Source organism: Typopeltis vanoorti, chromosome 22, assembly GCF_054136105.1.
Source record: "Typopeltis vanoorti isolate ZY-2024b chromosome 22, IOZ_Tvanoo_1.0, whole genome shotgun sequence".
In the NCBI taxonomy this organism is placed as follows: domain Eukaryota; kingdom Metazoa; phylum Arthropoda; class Arachnida; order Uropygi; family Thelyphonidae; genus Typopeltis; species Typopeltis vanoorti.
In genome coordinates, this window is record NC_143570.1 from 11,245,410 (window position 1) to 11,271,167 (window position 25,758).

The 25,758-nt window shown below is 35.3% G+C and overlaps 1 protein-coding gene across 1 annotated transcript in view; it reads left to right on the forward strand.

Moving 5' to 3' along the window:
• Positions 1–18,716: 18,716 nt before the first annotated feature.
• LOC150094156 (nephrin-like) overlaps positions 18,717–25,758 on the forward strand; it is a 113,585-nt gene continuing 106,543 nt past the window's right edge. Inside the window, exon 1 of the mRNA XM_090412412.1 lies at positions 18,717–18,856. Coding sequence (XP_090268538.1) covers positions 18,817–18,856 — 40 coding nt within the window. The 5' untranslated portion in view covers positions 18,717–18,816. The remainder of the gene's footprint in view (positions 18,857–25,758) is intronic.

Genomic DNA, 25,758 nt, shown 5'->3' on the forward strand with positions numbered 1-25,758 from the left:
GCTAAAACGGCCTCACCCACTCCCTATACGGGAATAAAAGGCGTTATCTGATTTTTTTAAATAATATTAATAATACAAAGACGTTCATAAATTCACGTGGTCAGCAATCTATTATAGGCTACACAATAGCAAATAATAAAATAGGTAGATTCATTCTTGATGTTAGAGTCTTCTGAGGCTTTGAAATTGAATTAGATCATTAGATTATTACTTATGTGTGGCATCAATACGTTTCCCTCCAAGATAGATAAAGTACCAGTATCCATTAGAAAACTGAGAACTTAGGTTCAAAGTCAGCATATTATCTGACTACGATAAAAGAAAACTATATCAGCAAAAAATAAATGAAAAAGTACAGCAACTACCCTCAGATGAATCTATTAATGAAGAATGGCATCGTCTCTGCAATATTTTAGGAGATTCAGCCAGAGAAATCTTGGGAATGAAAAAACAACGTAAAAGAAAAAAGGTCTTTGTAACTTGGAACCAGAAATCAGGAAAATCATAGATGAAAAAAAAGGAAGGCCAATAAAAATGGTTAAGCACAAACAAAATAGAGAATGAAATTGAGTATAAACACAAAACAGCAATAGCAAAAAGAGAAACACGTAAAATGCACAGAATTCAATGGAATACTTTTGTTACTTACTAGTAATATGTAATATTTTGTTACTAGTAATTTCTAATAATTCTGTTTAGCGAAACATGGACCATGAAAAGGAAAGATGAAAAATGAAATCAAAAGCAGAAATGAAGTTCCTCAGAAAAACAGCTGGATATACCAAGTGGGACCACAAAACAAATATAGAAATCTTACAATCCCTGAAAATAAAACCAATTAATTACTACATAAGACAGTATAAACAAAAATGGCTAGAACATTTAAATCGAATGGACAACAGCAGACTACCAAAAATATTATACAGATACAAAATAAGTGGAAAAAGAAGAACCGGAAGACCAAGAAAGAGATGGCATGAGACTGGAACAGGCCACTTGGCCTAAATTCCATGTTAGGAAGAAGAAGAAGAAGAAGAAGAATTTTGTTACTAATTTAGAAAACAATATTGATAAACCACACAAACATACAAATTTATACGACACATGAATAACGACCTCAGAGAATCGATCAAGATCAATACCATAGGTTTGGAGGACTGACTTAAATACTATAAAGAATTATGGACAATTGATGACAACCCACTCTCAGAACCATTATCTACAAATAAATCAACAGAGTGGTGTGGTTGGGGAAATCACAACCTACAAGTGGCTTGGATAGGACAGGTTATAGACTAAAACTGGATTACTGTTAGTTTACGAATGCCAGAAGTATCAGAAATGAGGGAGATGAAATGGTTCACTGAAGATTTAGAGTCAACACCTAAACAATGCAAGAACCGCAGAAGCCCAGGAGAAGATGGTATCAATATGGAACTTTTCAAATTCTCTGGAGACAACTTCAGATGCAAACAACTAGAATTCATGAATAATATTCTGAATGGCCAGTTACCACCAGAAAACTGGCAAAATGCTATGATTGGACCCCATCTTCAAAAAAGCGAATATTAATGAATGTCAAAACTATAAAGGCATTAGCCTTTTAAACACTGGATCTAAAATATACTCCAGTCTCTTAAAGACTAAATTAGCCAAATATTATGAAAATATTTTTGGAGAGGAACAAAACGTTTTCCATAAAGGCAGGTCCTACACTGATGCCTTTTTCACTCTCAAGCTCTTGATTAGAAAAAGAAAAAAGAGAATTCAATTTGGGACCCAGATATTGTTCATCGATTATAAAAAGGGTCAATCATAATAATCTACTGAAAAAGTTAAGAGATTACAACATTCCTAACCAGTTAAAGCAATCATCAATATATATATATAACAATAACCAAATTAAATAAAGATCTTACAGTTGAAGATAACGAAGATTCACTACAGGGAGCAGCCGTTTCATGAAATAACAAAAACATACAATATGGAAATTTCCACTTCAAAACCAAAGTCATGGCATTTAAAAGCCGACACTCAATTAGAAGCAAAATTTGCATCAACAATGATAATACAGAACAGATTAATATATTCAAATATCTAGGCTACCACTTATTATATGAAAGAGAGAAAGACATGCAACATAAAATAACCAATTATATAGGAATAACAAAAACTATAAATCAGATATTTAATTCAAATTTTTAATAAACAAGAAACGAAGAATAAGAATCCATAACTCAATAGCAAGGACCAAACTTAACACATCGTTCAGAAGCATGGACCATAATTCAAGCAGAAAAAAAGACTGATAAGCTCTGAAATGAGATTCATGCGCAAAATAGCTGGATATAATAGACTAGCCTTCAAAAGAAACAGCGATATTTTAAAGGAATTTGCGGTGATATCTGTTTAAGACTACATCGATCTTTATAGAGTAAGATGGAGACAATATACAGAAAGAATGAGTGAAGGAAGACTCCCCAAGGAGATGCAGAGATATCGATCTCAAGGCCTTTGAGACTGCCTTTGAAAAGATGGGAAGAAACCGTAACAGGCCACTAAGCTTATTACTGGAAAGGAAGAAGAAGAAGAAGATAATAATAATAAAGTTTTGATGAGTATACGGCTTCAATTTGTCATTAGTAAGATATTACAATGGAAGATATTATGGATCCATCCTTAATTTGTAGCCAAATATTGAAAGAAGAAACTTAAAAGTTTCTAAATTTACCAGAGAGCTTATGAGAATATAACCATCAGTATCAGAGTTGCCTTGGATTGCTCTCCTTAAAGTGAAGAGTGCAAACCAAGAAATCCCAAGCGGAATGTGTTATATTCTCAAAAGCCCTTTGGTAAATTTAGAAACTTTTTGAAGCCTCTTCCTTCTATACGAGGGTGGTCTGAAAAGTTATCAAACTTGACCATAGACGGCAACACTATCGGCAAGATTTTTTAAATTTAAGTTCATTCATCTGTCATAAGCATCCATGTGAAATCGCAAGTCATTCTATTAAGTAGTTTGTTTCATACAGCTGTCTGAAGCAAAGTGTTGTCTGTATTCCTTGAAATGGATAAAATTGAGTATTGTGCGTTTAAAAATTCCTTTGTAAAAGAAGGTTTAACGCCAAAAGAAATTCATTCGAAGTTCATAAAAAGTTAAAAGTTTATGGGCACTCGTCTCCTTCGTTTTCGACAATTAAGAAATGGGCTGTCGAGTTTAAACGTGACCGTACCAGCCTTGAAGATGATCCACATGAAGGACGTCCAAAAAGTGTAACAACACCAGAAATCATTGATCGAGTGCACGATATGGTATTGAATGACCGGCGAGTCAAAGTGCGTGAAATTGCTGAGACTATAGGCATTTCTAAAGAACGTGTAGGATATATTTTGCATGAAGAAATGCAAATGAAAAAGCTTTGCGGAAGATGAGTGCCGCGCTTGCTTGCTCACAGCAGATCAAAAACGCACGTGCATGAAAATCTCTGAACAGTGCTTGATCCACGTTTTAACAAGAATAAAACTGATTTTGTGCGTCGATTTATTATTATGGTTGAGACTTGGATTCTTCATTACACACCAGAATCCAAACAGCAGTCAAACCAGTGGACAGAAGCCGGTTGTTCAGCGCTAAATAACATTTTGTTCATTAATAATCTTGAAAAGGATAAAACAATAACGGGGGATTTATTATTCCGATCTTTTAACCAGAGTAGACGAAAAAATTCGTGATTTCTCACGAGTTTTTTGAAAAGACCAGGTTTGCAGAAGAAAAAAATCATCTTTCATCAGAACAATGCACCTTCCCACAAAGGTGTTTTGGCAATGGGAAAATTAAGGGATCTGCACTATGAATTGTTGGAACATCCACCCTATTCCCCAGATCTGATTTCTATCTCTTCCCCAAACTAAAAGTCTTCCTTGCTGTTCAGAGTTTTTCTTTGAATCAAGAGGTGATTGCAGCTGTAGAGGGGTATTTAGCTCTTAATGAGAACCACTACAGGGACGGGATAATGGTGTTGGAGCATCGCTGGAATAAATGTATTAGTCTTAAAGGAGATTATGTTGAAAAATAAAAATAATTTTGAAATTATGAATTCGTTTTTTCATTGTTACTCCAATAACTTATCAGACCACCCTCGTACTTGGTTACAAAATATGTATGGATCCATAATATCTTCCATTTTAATACGGTAACATTTAGATTTACAACAGTCTGCATTAATTTACGCCTTTTTATAATTGTTCTTAAGATCGTAATTAGATTTATAATGGTTGTTTAATTAAAATAATTAACTTGTTTAATTAAAACGATTAACGTGTTTATTTAAAATAATTAAACGCTAAGAATAACAGCGAAGTCGAGAATAAAATGGCTTGCCCCATTACTGAAGATATTGAGGAGAATATTGAAAATGATTTAACCTCAAAAATTGCTAAGTCAAAGCACATTATTAGACAGAGAACGCGTGAATTACAGAAAGTCTAGGGGCGCTTAAATGAACGTAGGAAGGATAAGAAAATTATCTTGCAAAATACGAAACAACGAAGCACGGAATCAAGTAAGTTAGTAAGTAACGAAAATCAGGTAAGTAACGTTGATTGTAAGAAGAAGAATATTATTTGGCATGGTGATTCGATTATAAAACATGCTATTGATGAATGGGTTATAACTTCAAGTTTTTCGGGAGCATAAATTAAAAATATAGCACATGCAGACCCATCAAGCATATGCTTGATGGGTCTGCATTATCTAGTGTCTTATATATGCAAAGACGTGTGCATGTATAAGACACTAGATAAGAACTGAGTTCTGCAAAATTTTAATGATATCGGATAACTTGAATCCAGTTAGTGTTGCAGGTGGAGGTTAACAAGGTCAAATACATAGTAGGATGTTGTTACAGACCTAGTGAATCGGTTGCTAGTGACAAAGAAATGAATTGTCAATAAAGAGATGGGTGCGAAAAAAAATAATCATAATGGGGGAATTTAATTATCCTATCATTGATTGGGTAGCAGTAAAATCTCATAAGAAAAATGAAGCTGAATTTATTGAACTGTTGTGAGACAACTTCCTCAATCAGCATATGACAGAACTCAAGGTCAAAGAGTGTTAGATCTGATTAGGGGTCAGAGGGTGTTTCAATTAAAGACGTAACCTTTCCAGCCTCCAGCTGATGACAGTGATCATGCAGTACTCATTTGGGAAGTGGCCAGGTTTATGAATATTCTCATTCAGGATAGGGCATGCTGAATTACAAAGCAGGAAATTATGACCAACTGAGGAATATGCTTCCTACAGTAGTGCGTAACCCCAACTATGAAGTTCGGAGGTGACAGTGTGATGGTCCTGTTTTTCCTGGTTTGGCCTCGAACCTCTGCTTGTGGTGCCATGAACATTGAACTCCGAGAGTTATCTGAAACATTGTGGACAATGCAATGTTTCCTACTTTGTGGCGTTTCTACGGAACTGACTATTGTCTCATTGTTCATCAAGACAATGCACTGAGCAATAAGGCTGCTACTGTAACTGCGTGGTTTGTGAACAAGAACGCCAAAACACTCACTTGACTGGCCTCCACAGAGTCCTTATCTTAACCCTATTGAACATCTGTGGGATGAAGCGGAGCGTCGGGTGAAGTCAAGGGACGTCCGCCGCAAAACAGTTCAGGATCTCATTACATGCCTATAGGAAGAATGGTCCAAATTTCCCATTGATTACTATTGTACGCTTGTGGAAAGTATGCGCCGTACTTTTACTGTACTCATCGCAGCGAAAGGAGGTCGTGCATCTTATTAAGGTGAGTGCTCTGGCTATTTGTTCCTCACACTATGGAGTCCGTTGACTACTTTCCAAGCAGTGTATGTACACCTATATATATACGCACATACATACACACACACACACACACACACATACACACACATACAGAGAAGAAGGGTAACATCTTAATAAAAATCAGAGGAGAAGGGTGACAAGCTAATATATAGGATAAAGGTAACATGCTAATACGAGGATGGTCTGAAAAGTTCTCGAAGTAACAATGAAAAAAACGAATTCATAATTTCTAAATTATTTTTATTTTTCAACATAATCTCCCTTAAGACTAATACATTTCTTCCAGCGATGCTCCAGCGCCATTATTCCATCCCTGTAGTGGTTCTCGGTAAGAGCTGCTAAATACCTCTCTACAGCTGCAATCACCTCTTGATTCGAAGAAAAACACCGACCAGTGAGGAAGAGTTTTAGTTTTGGGAAGAGATAGGTCATATCTGGGGAATAGAGTGGATGTTCCAACAATTCATAGTGCAGATCCCTTAATTTTCCCATTGCCAAAACATCTTTGTGGGCAGGTGCATTGTCCTGATGAAAGATGAGTTTTTTCTTCTGCAAATCGGGTCTTTTCTCACGAATTTTTTCGTTTAGTCTGGTTAAAATATCGGATGATATTCCCCGGATATTGTTTTACCCTTCTCAAAATAATTAAGAAACAAAATGCCTTTAGCATCCCAAAACACCGATGGCATGACATTTCCTGTGATGGAACCGACTTTGTCTTCTTTTGCGCTGAACAACCAGCTTCTGTCCACTGTTTTAAGTGCTGTTTGGATTCTGGTATGTAATGATGAATCCAAGTCTCATGTATAGTAATAAATCGACGGACAAAATCAGTTTTATTTTTGTTAAAAAGCTTCAGGCAGTGTTCAGATATTTTCATGCAAGTGTGTTTTTGATCTGCTGTGAGCAAACGCTGCACTGCACCCATCTTGGGCAAAGCTTTTTCATTTGCAATTCTTCATGCAAAACATATCCTACACGTTCTTTTGAAATGCCTATAGTGTCAGCAATTTCACTCACTTTGACTCGCAGGTCATGCAATACCATATCGCGCACTTGATCAATGATTTCTGATGTTGTTACACTTTTTGGATGTCCTTTACGTGGATCATCTTCAAGGCTGGTACAGCCGCATTTAAACTTGGCAGCCCATTTCTTAATTGTCGAAAACGAAGAGGAGAAGAGTGCCCATAAACTTTTATGAACTTCAAATGAATTTCTTTTGGCGTTAAACCTTCTTTTACAAAGAATTTTTTAACAGCACGATGCTCAATTTTATCCATTTCAAGGGATACAAACAACACTTTTGCTTTAGACAGCTGTATAAAACAAAACAAACTACTTGATAGAATGACTTGCAATTTCACGTGGATGTTTATGATAAATGTACCAACTTAGAAAAAAAAACTTGCCGATAGTGTTGCCATCTATGATCGAGAACGTTTCAGACCAACCTCGTATATACAAAAAAGTTGCATGATATTAATTAGATTCTGGAACAAAATAAAACAAAGTAGTTAAACAGCCTTTAAATTTTTACATTTTACACATGAACCTGATCTTTGAATACAAATATGTCAGAATCTATTACCTAAACCAATCATTTATACAATTATTTTGAACAGATCTTCCTTATTTCTGAGGAAAAATAAATGTTCTTTTGGTTAGAGTTTTGTATTCATTTGAGTTTAGTTCACTTCTTTTTGTTAAGGTAATGTATTGAATATTTTTGGAGCAAAATAAGTATAATGTTTGTGCATTGCTTCTTTGACTTAGGAACTATATATTTTATGTTCTTATGTGTACTAAAGAAAGCATCTTGGTTTATAGTTATATCGTTTTTTATGAATAGCACTAACCTAAGTTTGCACATTGCAATATCTTCGCATTTTTTCTAGTTAAGATTTGAATAACTTTATCCTGAAACGAAATTAGAGGTTTTAGTATAGTTCGATAGATTCCTTCCCAACTTAGAAAAAATTAACATATTTAAATTTAAGAGTCTATTTAAGTAGTAATATGCGGATTAGTTATCACATTGACTTTTTCTATTTCGGGATCTTTCATAAAAGCCTTGAAAACACTGATCATCCCCTTGATCATCTCCAACAGAGATGAGTTAGCCGAAATTATGACAGAAGCAACTAAGGCTGTGAAGCCAGTGCATTATGTATCTAATTGCACGCGCTCTAATTTATCCAGCTTACCTATTTTTGAGAATGAAGAACGAACATTTGTGTGAAAAAAAAACTCTACAAACTCCACATATGAAATCAGCTGACTGACATACAGTTGAAAAACTTGAATAGAGTGAAGACAAATGTTAACTTCAGTGTTACCAAAATGATAATTCTCTCTTTTCACTTCATTTTCACTCACCTTGGCTATTGTATTCAGAGTACCTCACCAAATTTCTCATCTAAGGCTGATTTGTGCATCCAAAGTTTCTTAGCATAAATGCAACACACATCCATGGCCTCCTCAACGAAAAAAAAAATGAATGATGGTCCTTATCTTCTCAAGACGCTACGTCTCACCATTGATCAGTAGTAACTGCGCTGCTAACACTACATGAACCTCAAATCACACCTAACTTTCGGACACTTCTCACATTTGGAGTGGTGTACAATCACCGAAACTTTCTGCTTCAAAAACTTTGGATTTTTAACTAAAGCCGGTAAAAACACGAGCAGCGCTAGTGAACATCTATTCGTTGTCCAGCTTCAAAAATTGACTACCTCTTTTATTTCATTCATCTCTGTTTATGGAACTGCATGCTGTTTATCCAACCTGTAGCTATTTCTTCTTATCCACTTGTTCACCTACACTACATATTATCAATACATGTTATGTAACCTTTGATATGTTGAAGGAGGAAGAGGAGAGGAGAAACAGGGAAAATATAAAAATAGAGAGAGAGAGAGAGAGAGAGAGAGCGAGAAGCTATGGATTCACAAACTGTTATGCAACGATTCTGATCAAAAGCGCCATCATTTGCCGTTTTTTAACACATGCCCATAAATTATATCATCATCATCATCATCATCATGCATATCAAGGATTTAGGCCTAGCATGGCCTGTTCCGGCCTTAGAAGTCATCGTTGAATCGTTTAAGAGGACGCCCTGGTTTTCTTTTTCCTAATGGCTTGTACTTTAAGGCTTGTTTTGGTAATCTTTCTGTTTTCATTCTTTGAACGTGTTCCATCCATTTATGTTTATGTTTTTTAATTTTTTCTATTACTGGTTCTTGGTTTAATTCTTTCATAATATCTTCGTTTCTTTTGTGATCAAATAGAGTATACTTTGCCGTTTTTCTCATAAACTTCATTTCTCCTGTTGTTAATCTTTGTCTTTTTTGTTTTATTGTCCAGATTTCGCTTCCATGCATTAAGACTGGTAGGGGTAATGTATTGTATACATTTAGTCTGGTTTGTTTTTGAACTAGGTTTGGTTTAAATATAGAGTTAATTACACCTGTTATTTTTAAATATTTTGCAATTTTTACGTTTATATCTTTTTCATTTTCATATGTGATCATACATCCTAGGTAGTTAAATGAATTCACCTGTTCTAAGATCTTGTTATCTATTACTATTTTAGTTCTTGCTGGATCTTGTCCTTTAAAGGCCATAGTTTTTGATGTTTCTGTTGTTATTATCATACCAAAATCTTTGGATATCTCATTTAGATTTAAAATAGCTTTCTGCAAGTTATCTTCAGAATTTATAATTATTATTTGGTCCTCTGCAAAGAGGAGAGTGTTTAAGTTCACTGTAGAAGAAAGTTTAATTCCTTGATGTAAATTTTTATTCCATTTTATTAATATTTCATTTAAGTAGACATTAAAAAGAGTTGCTGAGAGGGGATATCCCTGTCGGACCCCTTGGTTTATCTCTCTCCTATATGATAGCTCGTGATTTAATCTTATTTGTATTTGATTATTTTCATATATACTTGTGATAGCTTTTAGGATATTATTTGATATTTGTCTGTTCTTTTAATATGTTAAATAATATGTTTCTTTTAACTTTGTCAAATGCTTTTTCAAAGTCAATAAATGCAATATGTGTTTCTAAATTATATTCTCTTCTTTTCTCTATTATTAATTTTAGGCAGAAGGCTGGGTCTATACATGATTGTCCTTTTCTAAATCCATTTTGTACTTCTAGAATAAAGTTTTCGGAATACTTCATTAGTTTGCTATTTAAGATTCTGCTATTTATTTTGTAACAGGAATTTTGTATACTGATACCTTTATAGTTTTTAGGGTCATCTCTACTACCCTTTTTTAAAGATAGGAATCACAATTGCTTTTTTCCATTCTATTGGGGGGATACCAGTTGAATAAATTTTATTTAAAAATAATAAGAGTCTTTCTTTGAATTTAGTTCCTGCATATTTATATAGTTCTGAATCTAGTTTATCTTCTCCAGGTGATTTTCCGTTTCTTGTTTCTTTCAGGATGATTTCTAATTCTTCTTTAGTTATTTCCTTTTCATTTTCGTTAACTGTTTGCCAGTTGTATTTTTTAAAATATTTGTCTGTCCACAATTCTGTGTAGCAATTTAAAAATTCTTCTAATTTCAATTCGGTGTTTAATTTTGTGTTTTCTTTGGTATCTGCATTTAAGTGTTTCAAAATCTTATATATATATTGGGTCTTATGTTATATAAATCATGTTCTAAATTAGAAACAAATTTGTTCCATGATTCTCTGTGTCTTTTTCTGACTTCTCTTTTAGCTATGGCTCTTCTTTTATATTCTATTTCATCTTCTAATATTTTACTTCTTAACCATCCGTAATAGGCTTCTGTTTTCTTTTTGATTATTTCTTTCATTGTATCATCATTCAGTTTCGTCAAACAGATATCATCAAACAGATCTTCAGTTTTTTTTCTTTTATTGGATTTTTTGTCTTTCCTAAGCTTTCATTTTCTGCTGCATTTCGTGTCGTTTTTATATTAAGACATTCTATTTCTATTTCTTCATTTTGTCTAGATATTGGTTAATTCTTTGTTCATATAGTCATTGTACATTTGTGTCATTCAATAGTCTAGTTTTATAAACAAATGTTTTAATTTTTCTTTCTGTTCTTGTTACTTGTAGCCATTTAGGTGGTAATCTTAATTTTATTTTAACAAGGAAGTGGTCACTGCTTGTTTCATATCCTCTGTGAACTCTAACATCTAGTGAAAATTTTGATGTCTTTTCATTTAATATGAATAATCTAATATTGATTTCCATCCTCTTGCTGCCCAAGTATATTTATGTATGTCTTTATGTTTATAGAAGGAATTCGTTATTTTTAGGTTATTATAAACTACAAAGTCAATCAATTTTTTACCATTTCTGTTTAGAGTGTGTTCTCCATGTATTCCTATATTATTATTAATTTTTGTGTTTCCAATTCTTGCATTTAAGTCTCCTGATAAAATTATGTAATCATTTTTATTTATTTTATTATATATGTTTTGTAGCTGATTATAAAAATCAATATTATCCTGTTCTCTTCCTTCTTCTGGGGCATATAAACCAATTATTGTTAAACAGCCACTATCTATTTTTATTCTTGCTTCTATTATGCTTTCATTCCATAATTTATAATCGCGTGGATAGGCTTATGTGTTCGTCAGACATGTTATGTTAGGTTTCACGGTATAAAAAGAACACAGATGGTTAAGCAAATAACTATTTATTAACTTAAAAGCTAATATTTCGCTGGTAATATATCCCGCATCTTCAGAGCACACAACACAAAGTTTGTTACAAAGGCAAGACAATCACAATCCGGTGTAACAGTGGGGACAGTTTAAGTGATTGCAGCATGCAACACAAGACTAAAGTCCTGTATACTAAAGTCTTTTATACCAAACTGTATAAAAATTTTTATACAGTTTGGTACGCAAGACACGACAATACGGCAAGTGGAAAGTAAAATTGACGCGGCAACTGAACAGGTTAGCCTTCTTAAAAAGGTGCGAGATACCAAATTGATACCAAACTGTATAAAAATTAGGGACAAGTTTCACTCGGCCAAAGCCCAACGTATTTATAAAAGAGCGAGATTAGCGCTATTACAGGAACAGGTATACGCTACTCGCCGAGAACTTTCAAAAATAAATTCCTCCATCAGTGTACTTCGTGACACATTATCTGACAGTTTGAACCCGCAGCTATGGGAGATTTTGGATAGAATCTCCGACTCTACAGCCAATAAAGAATTTGCTGAAGTTAAAAACCGACACCAGAAAAAATTTGAAATCCTCCAGCAACGCAATGTTACACAGCGGCCGCATCTTCATCAAGATGGCGTCGTTGTGAACCTATCATCGACAACCTTATCCAAAGAGGCCACCAGTGCATTAAGTCTTGGACACAATTTTGCCGTTACTCCAAAAGATGTGCCTAAAACCAAAATAATAGCTTCCGTTGAACGTGGGATTCACGACTTGCCACCAGCCATAGCCAATAATATCAGGTTAGACGTGGCCAATATCCTTATCCATTCTAAGCCTCCCAAAAATAATATCCCGCATAAAGAAATAGTAGCCCTAAAAGAACTACGCAATAATAACCACATTACAATAACCAAATCAGTCAAAGGAAACGCCACTGTAGTTATGGATACAACAGAATATGAAAGCAAAATGCATACACTGCTCCAAGACCGGTCTACATATCAAATCATAGATCGAGATCCACCAACTCACAAAAGAAAAAGGTGTGCAAGTTACTGAACAAAATTACTTCCTGGCCTAAAGAAATTGTCAAAAAACTTAAACCCATACACGTTAAAGCACCCAGAATATATGGTGCTCCAAAAATACACAAACGAGGTACACCTCTGCGTCCTATTGTAGATAGTAAAAACAGTCCTACATATAAACTAGCCAAACATTTAGCAAAATTACTAACCACTTACACAAACAATTCTCCCTCTTTTGTTAAAAATTCTACCCACCTAAAAACTATTTTAGAAAACCTCACCTTAAATAGTTCAGACCTAATGGTGAGTTTTGATATCACCTCATTATTCACTAATGTACCACTGACTGAAACACTAAACTTACTAAATTCACAATTTCCCCCAGATATATACCAGCTATTTAAATTCACAGTACAGGCAGGTTATTTTACATGGAAAGGGAAATATACAAACAGTTAGATGAGTCAGCTATGGGTTCACCTCTTTCTCCCCCCTTAGCCAACTTCTACATAGAACATCTGGAAAAATTAGCTATCAACACAGCCACCTTCAAACCTAGCCTCTGGCTACGCTATGTTGACGATGTGTTTGCCATTTGGCCACATGGCCCAGACACATTGAATACATTTTTAGTGCATCTAAATAGCCAGCATCCTAAAATCCACTTTACAATGGAACTAGAAACCAATGACTGCCTGCCTTTCTGGGACACACTGATCACACGTCTTCCAGAAGGTCCCTTATCATTTTCTTTTTACAGAAAACCCATACATACAGGGAGATACTTACACAAACAATCACACCACCACCCTTCTCAACAATATGGTATCTTAAAAACACTAACCCATAGAGCTAGAGCAATCTGTTCCAATGACATTGCTCTCACTGCTGAACTTTCTCACCTACGTCAAACCTTCTTAAACAATGGTTATAATCCCCGTAAAATAGATAACATACTAAATGCTACCCAGAAATCCCCTCTCTCTACCACAGAAGACTACAACAAAACAATCACCATCCCATACATTAAAGGCACATCTGAAAAGATATCTAGGGTGCTTAACAAACACCAATTACGCACAGTATTTAAACCTTATAAAAAATTAGCAACTCTCCTCCGTTCACCTAAGGACAAATGCACTCCTTTATCACATCCTGGTGTCTATGAAGTGCCCTGTTCTTGCCATCAAGCCTACTACGGACAGACAGGAAGAAATGTGGGCATCCGCCTCAGTGAACACAAAAAATATATCCGACATTTTCGCTATGGTAAGTCGGGTCTGGCAGACCATGCTTTGGATACCCCTACACACAGGATCAATTGGAAAGAAACAAAAGTAATGCACAGAAGCTTCTATAAGTCAGAGAGGTTGTTCCTGGAATCAACAGAAGCCTTGAAACATACCCCAAACCTTAACAAGTATGGCTGTATAAATCTACCAAAGATTTGGGAGACAGTCATCCTAAGACCAAATTAATATTTATTACTTTTATTTTTTATCATTTGGACTACTATTTCAAAACTTTGATTTTTTTTTTTTTTTAAACCTAGATGGCGCCATATTAGGACTTTAGTCTTGTGTTGCACGCTGCAATCACTTAAACTGTCCCCACTGTTACAACGGATTGTGGTTGTCTTGCCTTTGTAACAAACTTTGTGTTGTGTGCTCTGAAGATGCGGGATATATTACCAGCGAAATATTAGCTTTTAAGTTAATAAATAGTTATTTGCTTAACCATCTGTGTTCTTTTTATACCGTGAAACCTATCATAACATAATTTACAATGTTTTAACTGTTTTGAAAGGGAGTAATGAATCCAAATCATGACTCCTGCTTGTGCTCTTTGGTCTCTGTCAACTCCACAGTATATCACATTAAATTTTTCAGTTCTCATGGTTCCTTTTAATTTCTTTTTTGTTTCAGTGATTACTGCTATTTGAAAATTTCATTCATTTAATAATTGGTCTAATTCTATTTCTTTATATGCTATTCCTCTTACATTCCAGTTTGCTATGTGTATTATATTTTGTCGTTTCCATTTTTGTTTTACCTTTTCCATTCAAGGGTCGTTTCCTATAGATTCAATCCGATTATCTTTTTCTGTCAGCTTACAAGTAGAATTATGTTCTCCATGTCAGGGGACTAGCCTGACGATGGAATAGTTCAGTGGTAGGGCTGCTACCTTAAGGCTTCTGAACTAGCCTTCTTCCGAATTTAAACCCATAGGAGGAATAGGGTATATTGAAGGGGAAAAGAGTAGATTATAGAAGAATTATAGATTAATAAATTATCGAATAGAATATTAGAATAAATTATATATACATATAAATAAATAAATAATGCACTTTTTTTAAATAACGGAAATAAGAAATTATTCTTATTGAAATTGCTTACTTTATCTTAAAAGTGGAGTTTGCATATTTGTGATATAAGTTGCACTTGATCACAGAACAGAGTAAACGAATAATGGTTATCTTCCTAGTGGCTATCTGCTAGCCAGGCTGGCCGAATGGTTACCGTATCCGCTCTCCAGCCAAAAGGCTGCGGTTTCGAATCCCGCCGTGGGCATGGATGTTTGTGATTTTCTTTGGAAATACTAGTGGAGACAGAGTTGTAGAGTAGGTGTCCTCCCTCGACGAGTCTTTGGACTCCTCTCCTCTGAGGCGTCAAATAATCTTATCAATCATTGAGAGTGGCTGCTGCTAATTTGGTTCTTGACAATAAACTGTAAATGTACCACCATGTGATAGTACAAGAATTATTACTTTAATGGGAATACAGAAGCATACAATAGCATACATCTTAGTCAAGTAAACAAACACAACTATTTTATTATACAGAAAGAAATACTGACAATCATAGTCGTGAAAAGCGCTATGCTATAACTACAACTTGAATTTTTTATATGAAAGCCATCGTTGTTAATAATATTGCTTTATAATTATAAATGTGAAAGTATAAATGTGTGATAATTACAGGAAAAAATAATCTGGTGTATGAATGAAAATAAGTATGAGCTCATCCAAATATAAAGGTGTATATATATATATATATATATATAATCTGGTGTATATTAAATGGTATATAAAATGGTGTATATTATATATATTCAAGATACCAAGTAATTTTATACAAACTTGGTTTTCAATCCTATTTCGCAAGTGAGCAAACAGACAAGTAAGTCAAGTTTGCGCCTGCACGTAGTGCAAATCTGAGGCAACTCAAGGTAGTGCCACGCCACTCTAGACAACTCATGGTAGTGCCACTCTAGGCAATTTGTGGTAAAGGTGGATTAAGGTCTGATCACTTTCCTCAGTATTTTTCTCTTAATATAAAGCACATCCCCTTGCGGAGATGTATAATGCTATGCATTAAAGGCAACCATACCGGTTTCCTTTGTACAGGTGAAGCGGGCTCTAAAAATTATACGATCCCGAAAGATCGCCAAGCTCAGCGTTTTGTTCCACTCAGTGACAGGCTCCTCCCATCACCAAGAAGGACTTCTCAGCATTGGCTGTACCCAGTGGCAGGCCGACCCCACCACCAAGCAGAGCCTTAATCTCAGCGGTGGCCCTACTCAGAGACAGGCAAAAACCTACCCCCAAGCTGAGCCTCTCAATTTTTGAATTTTTGAATTTTACCTAAACAAGTTGCCACAAAGTGCTTTGACCTTATTAAATAAAATCTCAGGATGAGAGAAAGATGTAGAAAGTTTTTTAACTTGGGTATATTATGTATTCAAGATACCAATAACTTGTTTAGGTAAAATTCATAAGCTCTGCATTACTTCAACCTTAGCATTATCAGGTCTGGCTCCCACTGACGAGACCTCAATAAAGGTCGAAACCGGTATGGATAGTGACCATTGCCTTCAATGCATAGCATCATACATCCCCGCAAGGGGATGTGCTTTACATTAAGGGAAAAATACTAAGGAAAGTGATCAGAGCTTAATCCATCTTTACCACGAGTTACCTAGAGTGGCACTACCATGAGTTGCCTCAGACTTGCACTACGTGCATGCGCAAACTCGACTCACTTGTCTGTTTGCTTACTTGGGAAATAGGATTAAAAACAAAGTTTGTATAAAATTACTTGGTATCTTGAATACATGATATACCCAAGTTAAAAACCTTTATATATATATATATATATATATATATATATATATATATATATATATATATATATATATATATATATATATATATATATATATATATATATATATATCCCTGACCTGGATGAGTCTCTGACTCTTCGGGTGGAGGAGTTGTTTCAACTGAACTATGATATTCTATCTACCATATAAAACACAGGAAAGACTTCTAAGTGGCGATATAGAAAGATTATTTGTTAGCGAATGGACCTAAACTTGAAAAGACGTGCTTGGCAATAGCGTTCCCTGATCTTTGAACAGGGCATTCCAATGCCCTATTCAAAGATCAGGGAACGCCAATGGTAACGTTTGTTTAGCTGAATTCATTAGCATCAGAACTTGAATGATCGTTACACGATTCAAGGTATTGATAATCCAAACACCGAGTTACATGCGTGTGTCAATCCCCCCCCCCCCCTGCAAACATAAACATATACCATGTTGAACAAGTGAAAATGAAGAAGAAAAAAAAAGCCCAAAAAAAAAGTTCTCTCTAGTTTCTCCAGAGAATGACCTCTTGGATGAAGGAAAGAAACAACTGCAAATAACCCCACTCACAAAAAGATTAGAAACTGTAGTACATTAGTGTAGCAAATGGACTGGATTAAATAGACCGGCAGAAATCCTGTTGAAAATAAGATGGTCTTTGTTCAAAATTCAGGCCTGTACACTCAAAACTACGTGCACTTATAAACATCTATATTATAGAAGTATTCGAATTTCATGACTTGGGAGAGAGACCTAGCGACTGTGCAACTATCCAGGTCGCCTACGAATGAACACCAAAGTATGATCAGCCTTTTCAGTTTCATTTTGAGTTGGATAAAGGAATACTGTTTTATTGACTGACCATACAATAACACAGGATTCGATACTGCTTTCAGTGCTTTTGTTTTTAATCACAGCTTTCAATAACATCTAGTGTATGAGCGTTTTTTATTTGCATATTAAAAATTTGACTTCCATATTCTTTTAATAGACTTTTTATCTATAAAACGTTTATTGCCTTTTATTTATTTATATTAAATTAACACCCAGAATGCACCTTATGTAGTGAGCACGTGAAGGCTTAGAATAATGGTAGCCTGCTAACATCAATAGTCATTTAAAGATTCCTCAAAGTGAATAAGTCACAGTTCTTTCCCATTTATTTATTAATTCATTTATAACATTCCCATTCGACTGATGGCTATCTCCCCCTAAATGGCTGTAAAGTATTTAGTGGCCACTTTTGTCAATTATCGCCTTGCCATTTTCCCCCCCCGTCTCTTTTTATAGCTTTGCAGTAGGGCGCCTTCCCGACTTGACTTACTGCGGAGGTCATACTGCGGAAATGTTTCGAAAACAAAATAATCTGATATAGTCTTTCCCACTTTCCTTTCAAGAACATGTTGTGATATATCACGATGTCCTTCATAAGTTACTTTGGTTTCAACCAAGATATTTCTTTAACTGCAGAAATGAACAGAAACCCTATAAGTTTACTTGGAGCCTTGTAAACAAAGAAGTTCGATCAAAATGTCTTGAAAAATAGAGATATTAAAATCATTTTTTGAATATTCACACCGTCTTTTTTTTATTAACCAAAGACAAGTGACACAAAAGCCATCGCATGAAAAATTGCAAAGCCGTTTTTAATATCGCTTCGTTTTTTTCTGTGGTATGCTCTCTCTCTCTCTCTCTCTCTCTCTCTCTCTCTCTCTTTCTGTCTCTCCTTGCACCCTTCCCACTCTGACTGATGATAAGAATTGTGAGCAATCAATTCACGCGCATGCTAACGCGTGCGCAATGGCGCGCACGCACACACGCACACACATATATCCCCCCCCTCCCCTCACGTGCAGTAGTGGATGCAGTCTCGCGGTTCTTCGATCGGCAAGTCCAACATACATGCGTCACAGACCGACACCAAACCATTCCGGCTCATTGTTCTGGCGAGCAACGGGCTTAATACGTGTCTTTCAAGAAGCTCGAGCCACGAGGAGGACCCTGCTAAAAAATATGCGGGCGACGAGAATTTGAGGAATAATCCGAGTTCAACCGTTATCGGCGTTGATGTTGCCGTTTCGAAGATGCAAGCCATGGCTGGATGTTCTATGGGTTATGATGTGGCATTTAATGATCTGCGCATTCTCCAAACAGACAGGTAAGGCGGGAAACAGCGTAAATAAACATTTCATTTTAATCTACTGTAGTAGAGTGTAACTAAGATTTTTTCCAGAAAGTGTATCATTGGACTAACAGCGTAAAATTTGATTATATCTGTAAGTTTTTAGTAGCGTTTATATACTCGATGGAATGCCCAATTATAGAGAACAAAGACAGTTTTAGTTTATCGGCAGAATTTTGCAATCACTCTAAAAAATTCGCTTTTAATGGTAGCTACACTGGATTGACGGGAAGAGTCACAGTGAAGTCCGTCGCTATCGATGGACTTCACTGTGGAAGTCCACCGTACTGCTCTTACAGACAAGTAACTATCTTATTTCAACCAACAATGTATTTATTATGGTCACCGAATTTTATTTTGTCACCATTTTATTTTTATAATACAGAATTTGAATTTCTAAAGGAGCAAAAATCCATCAAAGGGCAGTCCATAATTCAAAGTAGATCTTAAGTCGTTTTAATTATAATAACAGTTAATAAAGGGTAAATATCAAGTTCTTGCCAATCGCATTCTGAAGTGTTCATTAAAGAAAATAACTTGATATGTTAGCAGGGATAGATAGACGAGGGAAGAACATTTGGATATATATCGTAACTGATAACACAAAGAGATGAGTTCTTTGAAAACGGAAAAAATAAACATCAAACACCAAAATAAGAACATTTTCGGAGAAAAAAATTCTGGAAAAAAACTGTTTCTGGGAAACTTGACTAATATTCCAAAAAGATCGCCGAAAATCCGGATGAATAATCAATTTTTAGTGCTCGTTGTTATCTGTTATACTTAGGATTACATAGTGTCACTAAGTTTCATTTTTATAAATTGCTTTATAAATGTATTCTAAAATTAAATGAATCGACAGCAGATAAAATAATGTATTGAATTTCTGCGATGATTTGTTATCGTTTTTCTGGAAACGTTTCATTTTGCCTCTGCAATTCAACTTCCGCTGTAAAGCGGAAGTTGATCCATGCAGTGTTTTCTGTATATTCACTGATATAAAGGAAATATGCCCTAGAATAAAACACACCATTTAAATCAGTAAAAACGTTATTCTTAAAGACCACGAGACACTGCCGATTATTTGTACACGCTCTCTTGAATAACCGCTGGTACTTCCACAGAGAGAACTTTCTTATCATTCTATTGTACTCAAAATCCGAATCCAATCCAACCTTCTGTCTTTAGTTCAAATATTCCGTGATGCTCAACGTACTATTTTTACTACTTAACTGGCAATAAATGTGCAAACGTGAAGTTGTAGAAGAGACCAAAGCCCCCAAAATTAGGAAAAGAGCAGCGGGTTGCTTTAAATGATGATGATGGTTCTCCTTCAAATCGGTAGTATTTCATGCAAAGTCAGTGACCTTTTCTCTTCGTAAATGCTATAAAGGAATGAGCGGTAGCAGCAGTTTAATGATTCATCTGATTTTCACTCTGTAATTAAAAACACTGAATACGAAGCTCATTAAGCCTGTTATTATGACATAAACCAGATGCTTTGAAATGCGAGAATTTCATGCCAGGGGAAGTAATTTTTCCTCCTTTGACTTAATAACATGAAATTACATGAAACTGTGGCGAAAGAGAGAGAGAGAGAGAAAGAAATTTATTGAGAGATTTAAACAAAACGCTTTGTCCGTATCTTTACTCTTATCTGTCTCTCTTATAAAACCTTATAAAACATTATAACTTATAGCTGTTCGAATCCAATATCAATAAGATTATCTTTTCTTCTCAACTTTCAACTCATCTGCAGCATTATAACAGGAAAGGCCAACCTCTTTCTTCAAGCTTCGTAGTTATTGGATTATTTGATTTATTCTTTGTTAAACAAAAAAATTCTTATGTTCCCTCAAACAAGAATTTGAGGGAACATAAGAATTTTATGTTCCCTCAAGAATAAGGGATACATTTGAGGGAACCCTCAAATACAAATCCCAAAGCCACTCATCCTTAGAGTATTGCTCACATTCTTGGGATGGTGAACCTCAAACGTCGCTAAAATTTCTTGATGCTGTCCAGAAGAGAGCCATTCGACTCATAGAGGATCTCACTCTTACAGATTCATCAACCTCCATCCCACCGACGCAATGTTTCCGTATTGTGTCTGCTCTATAGATATTTCAATTGCCACTGCTCCACTGAACTAGAAACCATCATTCCTCTACTTTTTTGTTGAGCCTGTTAAAACAAGAGCAGCAGCCCAGCATTTATTTTTCAGTGCAACCTCAAACACACCCATTGACCTCCAACCCAATACACAGATTTGCAGACGACAGCACACTACACTCCTAGCTTGCATTTGATAAACCTTACCCTACACAACTCAACTCAACCTACAGCACATCAACCACTGCAACCCTCAACTCCGATCTCCAAGCCATCCTCCAATGGGTTTCAAATAACCTCATAAATTTCAATGCCAATAAAACCCAGTTGTGTACTATTTCCCATAAAAAAGAACCATTTTTTTCCAGTATCCTTTTTGACGATACCCAAATTTCCAGACAGTTTGAGATCTCGCTTCTTGGAATCACACTCACATCAAATCTCCCCTGGCATAAACATATCACAACTACTGCATCCTCAGCCTCAAAAAAATTAGGATTTCTCTTTCGCTCAAGACGTTACTTCACCCCCGAACAGCTACTAACATTATACAAATCACAAATCCGCCCAACTATTAAATGCTGCTCCCACATATGGGGTGGGGGCCCCCTAAAAGCTCTCTCAAAATTCTCGACTCAATACAGAGGAGAGCAATTAGATTTATCAATAATCCATTCCTTACCAACTCCCTTCCCCCACTTTCACACAGACGTCTCTGCAGTATGTATATTCTACAAATCTGCCTTTATTCTCTTCATCTGCCTCTATCCTCTGCAAAAATACCTTCATGAAGTATTCCGAAACAGCCATAACCTGCAACTCTTAAAAAAATCAATCAACTTATATCTCAGTTGTCACCTGCTTTCCCACACACGGCACTGATAGGCTTATAGGTCCTTTGACCTCCCGCATGTGACATCAATATATAAAAAAAAAGTTTGCTGAACAGACCTCTGGGCCAGATCCAATCAAATGCCTTAGAAAAATCATAGTCAACAATGTGAGTTTTTCAAATCCTTCCATGGCTTGAGTTAAGTGAAACAGCATTTAGGATCCTACTCCGTTTTCTTTAAAATGCATACAAAAGAGGATTCGAACCATTTACTACAACAACGCAACGAAACAGGTTTGAAAAGCGCCTCCTTACGGCAAACTCTAACAAACATTACAGCAAACATTACTAACTTATGCCATTCAATGAAAACTGATATTTCTCATTAAGATCTGCGCATTTAGTTCAGAGAACACGTTTAATAAACTGACTTATTTCTGGAACAGCTATGTTACTTTATTATTATTTATAATAAATTTGTATCACATGTTTTCTTCATTAAAGTAGTTTTCGGTTAACCGTTCATTTTTATCCGATTATTTTTTATTGAAAGTTTTGTAGATGTTCAATTTATCGGTTGTTTAAATAAAATTGCTGTTTGCTAAATAACCCGCTTCGCGCTGTCTTTAAATCAATGGAGGGAAAGGATTATGATAAAAAAAACAACACCTAAAAGTGAAAGAAAGTTTATTTTATTTATTTATTTTTGGCTTCGCATTATTTGGATGTAAATTAAACGACTGTAGTTGTATACAACAGCGGAAATAAAACGTGATTTAAAATCACAGACTCTCGTAGAAGTGTTGTCATCAGTAGCGCACTAAAGATTTATCTTGGGGGGAGGGGTTGAGTAGACGATTTGTGAATACGCATCGCATTCGACCTATGACTGAGCATCTGCAATGATCGCTAATTCATAAGTAGTATAGAAATAGAAGACACGACACAACATAAATAAAAAAAAAATGAATTTTAATTAGGAAAAGATTTTTGGAAAATTTTCTAGTGTTTTTTTCCTTTGGGGGGAGGGCCCCCTTTCGCCCCCTCTGTGTGCACCACTTGTTGTCATAGCCTGCCATATTACCCATCAGTCAGTTCGCACGACTGCAGCACATTTAAAACATCTAAGACCATTTGTGACTTGAATACTTAAATATTTATTTCTTTGTTTCATGCCTAACAACAGACTCTTTGGTTTTTATATCACATAGTAAGCGAAATTCTTTGCCTGGAGGCTGAAAAATATAATTGAATTATTTGTTAGTAAGCATAGATTTACAGTCCTCCTCTAGTTGAACAGACATTTTATTAAAATACTGAGTAAAGCCTGTCGTAAATGTCTAAAACCACTTTCGAACTCTTTTCTCCATTTATTCCTCGAAGGATATAAATTTTTAGAGTGAGATGAAGTCTACTGATTGTAATCGAGCCTGATTCAAGTTAGTGTTTTTTTTTCTGTCTTATTTTGGCATGAAGATCAAATCATTTCTTAAATTTGAAACCAAGAATCCTACTATACAAATAAATTTATTTATTCCAAAGAAATGAAAAACATAAAAAAGAAAACGATTGAAAAAGAAATAGGAGAATACTACTATTAAGTAGTTTTCAATTAACCAGTCAGCTCATCACCAAAATATAATTAGAACCATTCAAAATACTTAGTTTCATATTACTTCACATGATTTATTTCCGCCGATGAATCTTTTTAATACTTGAATAAATTACTTACAGGCTGTTAATAATTTTAGTCCTAAATATTCAGTGTAATTTTGTTTAATTTAATGAAAAGCATTTACAAGCCCAGGGTGCTCAAACTTGTTAAGACGGCCCTGCATGGATACTTTCTCTGACATACAAATATTTACTTACATCGATAACGAAATCTTTACAATGCCTTGTTATTATTTTCCCAATTTTATAAAATATTTTTTAAATCACCTTCTCATCTAATTTGTAAACTTAGAATGTTCTAGCTTCTTCTGGAATAGTGTGGTAGCGTCATTTCTGAGAATTTTAGCGAAACATAAATTCAGCAATAGGGATTGATGAGATATCAGCACGTGTGCTAAAAGAATATTTATATGAACTGGCTATTCCCTTAACTAGGCTATATAATTTGAGTCTCAGAACAGGGAAGATTACACAGCAGTGGAAAGAATGTATGGTAATCCCATTGCACAAGAGTGATTCAAACTCCAATGTATCCAACTATTGACCAATTAGTATCTCAGGCGTGGTGGTGAAGATTTTGGAAAAATTGGTCAGGGCTCGCATTCAGAAATTGGTTGACGGTGAATATACTTTGCAATGAACAGCATGAGTTTACTAAGGGAAGGTCCACATTCTATAATAATGTTACCACTGAGTTAAACAAGGGGAATGGATACATCATGATACTTTTGGATTTTGTTAAGGCTTTTGACAGAATACAGCATGGTAGACTGTTGTACAAATTGGAAAATATGGGTTTGGATTATAAAATATTAGCGTGGATAAGAGGATGGTTGACTGATAGATATCAAGAAGTGGTATATGAGGGGATGCGAGTCTGCTAGATTTAAGGTAACTAGTGGCGGCGTACCACAAGGATCAGTGCTTGGTCTACTGTTATTCAATCTGTACGTTAATGATATTGGGAAAGGAATTGACAGAAAACATACAGCTATTTGCTGATGATTCAAAGATAGGTAGGGTAATCAGGAATGCTGCTGATATGCAGTCTTTGCAGAATGATTTGAATAGGCTGGAATTGTGCGCACGGGAAAATGGATTCAGTTCAATGTCAGTAAATGCAAAGTCATGCACTTTGGCATGATTAGGTATCCAATGTCGTATTATATTGGTGGGATTATGCTGGAAGAAACTGATCAGACTAGGGATCTTGGAGTGTAAGTAGAGAGCTAAATTGAAGTTCAGGGACGACGTAGTAAAGATAGCAAATACAACTCAAAAGATAATTGCAATGCTGAAACTAACTTTGACATGTAAAGATAAGGATGTCATTTGGCCTCCTTACAAAGCCTTGATAAGGCCTCACTTGGACTATTGTGCCTAAGTCTGGTCTCTTGGTTTCCGTTGCGATTCTGATACAGTGGAGAGAATGGAAAGGAAAATGTTAAAATGATATCACGATTGCCGAATTTTGATTATTAAGACACATTAAGAATTTGTAGACTGTAGACACTAGCAAACAGGAGAAAGAGGGGTGAGATGATTGAGACTTACAAACTTTGGAAAGGGTTATACAGGATTTCAATTAATGGAATTTTTCAATTTATGGAGGGTGGGGAAAGGACGAGAGGGCATCCTTGGAAGCTGAGAATGCAGGTCGCCAAGAAGGGTGTGAGTGCTAGATTTTTCTCTCAGAGGGTGGTGCGTGATTGGGATGGATTGCCATTGGATGTTTTGAGTGCAAGCAGTGTGAATGAAATCAAGAATAAGTATGATAGCTGGTGTGCGTAGTATGTGGACTCCCTATTATAAGAGAAACTTCCTCCCTGGAGGTTTCTCTTATAATAATAATAATAATAATAATAATAATAATAATAATAAAGCGAATTAGTAATTCGAATTTTAAGTTAGTTTTTATTTCTTTGTATATCACGATTTCTGAGAAGTCTTGATTTTTTTTTGTTGAAAACTTTACTACGGGATAGTAAAGAGATTGTATGAGTATGGGGGAGTGTAGAAAAGATTTTCTTGGCACATGTTAAGTCTACAAGGTCATTATTGACCGTAAGCTACGTGAACAGATTTAATAGTAAAAAACAAAAAAAAACGTCAGGTACATTCTTTAATGCTCCACTTGATCCTTCTAATATTAGTATATAACTCCGAACGCGACGCGAGAGGTCTAAAGACCTAAAACAAGACAGTGTCATGTGTGGACAAATGATCAGAGAGAAGAAAGGAATCTGTTAGTATTTCGTGA